The 2,500-nt window shown below is 43.0% G+C and overlaps 1 protein-coding gene across 4 annotated transcripts in view; it reads right to left on the bottom strand.

Annotated features, from left to right (window-relative positions):
• LOC125044295 (proteoglycan 4-like) overlaps nucleotides 1–2,500 on the bottom strand; it is a 69,277-nt gene that overhangs the window by 46,420 nt on the left and 20,357 nt on the right. For all 4 annotated transcript variants that reach the window (XM_047640892.1, XM_047640891.1, XM_047640890.1 and 1 more), the window contains exon 2: nucleotides 2,262–2,303. In XM_047640892.1, the coding sequence (XP_047496848.1) occupies nucleotides 2,262–2,298 (37 nt within the window). In that variant the 5' untranslated portion in view covers nucleotides 2,299–2,303. The remainder of the gene's footprint in view (nucleotides 1–2,261; nucleotides 2,304–2,500) is intronic.

The following is a 2,500-nucleotide window of genomic DNA, read 5'->3' on the forward strand; positions in this document are numbered from 1 at the left end:
CACATTACTCTCCTTTTGCAACCGAAGGGAACAAGTTTCAAAGACAAGGATAAGGAAAATCAAATCACACGCAACAAATTCGCAGAGAATCGAAAAGCATATAACAATATGTATTCCTTAACAAGAGGAAAGAAAAAACAAAAAACCTAGTCACATTTCAGAAACTCAGAGAATCGAAACCCACATAAAAAGCTATAAATTCCTTAACATGCGGATACTAAGGAACGAAAAACGAGTCACATTTCACAAACTAAGAGAATCGAAACTCACATAAAAAAAAAAGAAACTATAAATTCCTTAACATGCGGATGATAAGGAATGAAAAACGAATCACATGCAACAGACTCAGAGAATCGAAACCCACATAAAAAAAAAAAAAAAAAAATCCTTAACAAACGGATGCTAAGGAACGAAAAACAAATCAAAGGCAACAGACTCACAAAGAATCGAAACGCACACAAAACACTATAAATTCCTTGACGACGCGGAAACAATGCCATTTCATAATACCTCACAGTGTTTATGAACGCACGCCCGGTCGACGTCAGCAAGCGCCATTTTTGTGACAAGTGAACGCACGACCCGCCCATCTGCCCTCCCCCCCCCCTACCCCTGCTCTCCTGACCCCCCACCCCCCTTCCCCCCATCTACGCCCACGCCCAATCGCATCTTGTTTTCGCCAAGAGAAGATTGGAATGGGGAAGGAGGGGAGTGGGGGCGGGGTTGAAGGGGGCGGAGGTGGGGGGAAGGGAGGGAGGCTGTATTTGGGCGAGTGAAGGGAAGATAATTATCACCTAGAGATATGAGTGAGTTGAGAGTTGTTGTAGATTAAGGATTCCACCGCCCAGCTGGTTTCTGAATTTGAACTCTCTCTCTCTCTTTCTTTCTTTCTTTCCTCCTTTCCTTTAATCTCTCTCTCTCTCTCTCTCTCTCTCTCTCTCTCTCTCTCTCTCTCTCTCTCTCTCTCTCTCTCTCTCTCTCAATCTCTCTCTCATTCAATCTCTCTCTCTCTCTCTCTCTCTCTCTCTCTCTCTCTCTCTCTCTCTCTCTCTCTCTCTCTCTCTCTCTCTCTCTCTCTCTCTGTCTCGCATATATATATGCGTATGCGTGTGTGTGTCCGCGCGCGCATGTATACGTATGTGCATGCGTGCGTGCCCGCTTTCTCTTTCTCTTTCTCTTTTTCATTCTTCCTCCGTCTTGCCGAGAAAGAGTGAAGGAAAAATATCTCAATAAACATTTCTCCGACGCCATCTTTCTCGCTGCCGCGCCATGTTTACACGTGCAGTTTAATCAGCAAAACAAACACAGAGACATGCTGCAGGGACCGGAGGTGAAGAGGGGAAAGAGGGGAAGGAAGGGGGGAATAGGGGAATGAGGAAGAGGAGGGGATAGGGGAATGGGGGGGAGGGAGGAATGGGTGAAAGGGGGGAATAGGGAAGGTGAGAGAGAGGGAGGAGGAAAGGGGAGGGGGTGAGAGGGAGGGAGTGGGGGAGAGAGAAGGGGGGAAAGAGGGGAAGGAGGGGAAGGGTGCGAGAGGGGAGGGAAGAAAAGGGGAGAGCGGGAAACAGAGAAAGGGAAAGGGGAAAGTGGGGAAAGGAGAAGAGGGAGAAACAAGAGGGAAAGAATAGGGAAAAGAAGATAGGGGGGGGGGGGTAGAGAAAGGGAGGGGGAAAGAGCGAGGCCACAGGGAGAGGGGAACGAAGAGAGGGAATAGGAAACCAAAAGGGGGAACAAGCGAAAAAGAGACAAGTAAAGGAAAAGGGGAAGAGAGAGCGAACGTGGAGACGAAGAAAAATGGGGAAGGAAGGGGAAGGGGAAGGGAGAGAAAGGAATAAAAAAGGGGGAACAGGAAAAGGGGAGGAGAGGGGAAAGGGGAAAGGGGAAAATATCATTTACATCAAGTACATAGAGACGCGTCTACCGCCTCCTCCTGCCCCTCTGGATGAACCCTAGCCTCGCCTGTGATGATGGTAAGAATGACATTGATAATAATAATATAAATTAAATTATGATAATAATGATGACGGTGATAAATAATAATGATAATGATAATAATTACAATAACAATAATAATAGTAATAATAATAATAATAATAATAATAATAATAATAATAATAATGACAATGATAATAATAATAACAATAATAATAATGATAATAATAATAATAATAATAATACAAATAATAGAAATACATACAGTTATGCCACATCGATGCAAAAGAAAAAAGACTGAAACCACAAGAACCATAAGGTCTACTTACCCATTAGACTGCCAAGCCATATCCGCTTTATCGACATAGCGCCTGAAATCAAAAGAGAGAGAGAGCATGATTATAAAATCCAATGAAATACTTTTCACTTATTTGCATTTGATTTACATTGAATTTGCTTCCCCCTTTTTCCTCTTATTAACCTAATTCCGTCCACACTATCTATATTAAAAAGTAATGGAAAAAAATTACATTTCAACTGCTGTAGACAATAGATTAATTATCCATTT

Source organism: Penaeus chinensis, chromosome 35 (genome assembly GCF_019202785.1).
Source record: "Penaeus chinensis breed Huanghai No. 1 chromosome 35, ASM1920278v2, whole genome shotgun sequence".
NCBI classification, from domain to species: domain Eukaryota; kingdom Metazoa; phylum Arthropoda; class Malacostraca; order Decapoda; family Penaeidae; genus Penaeus; species Penaeus chinensis.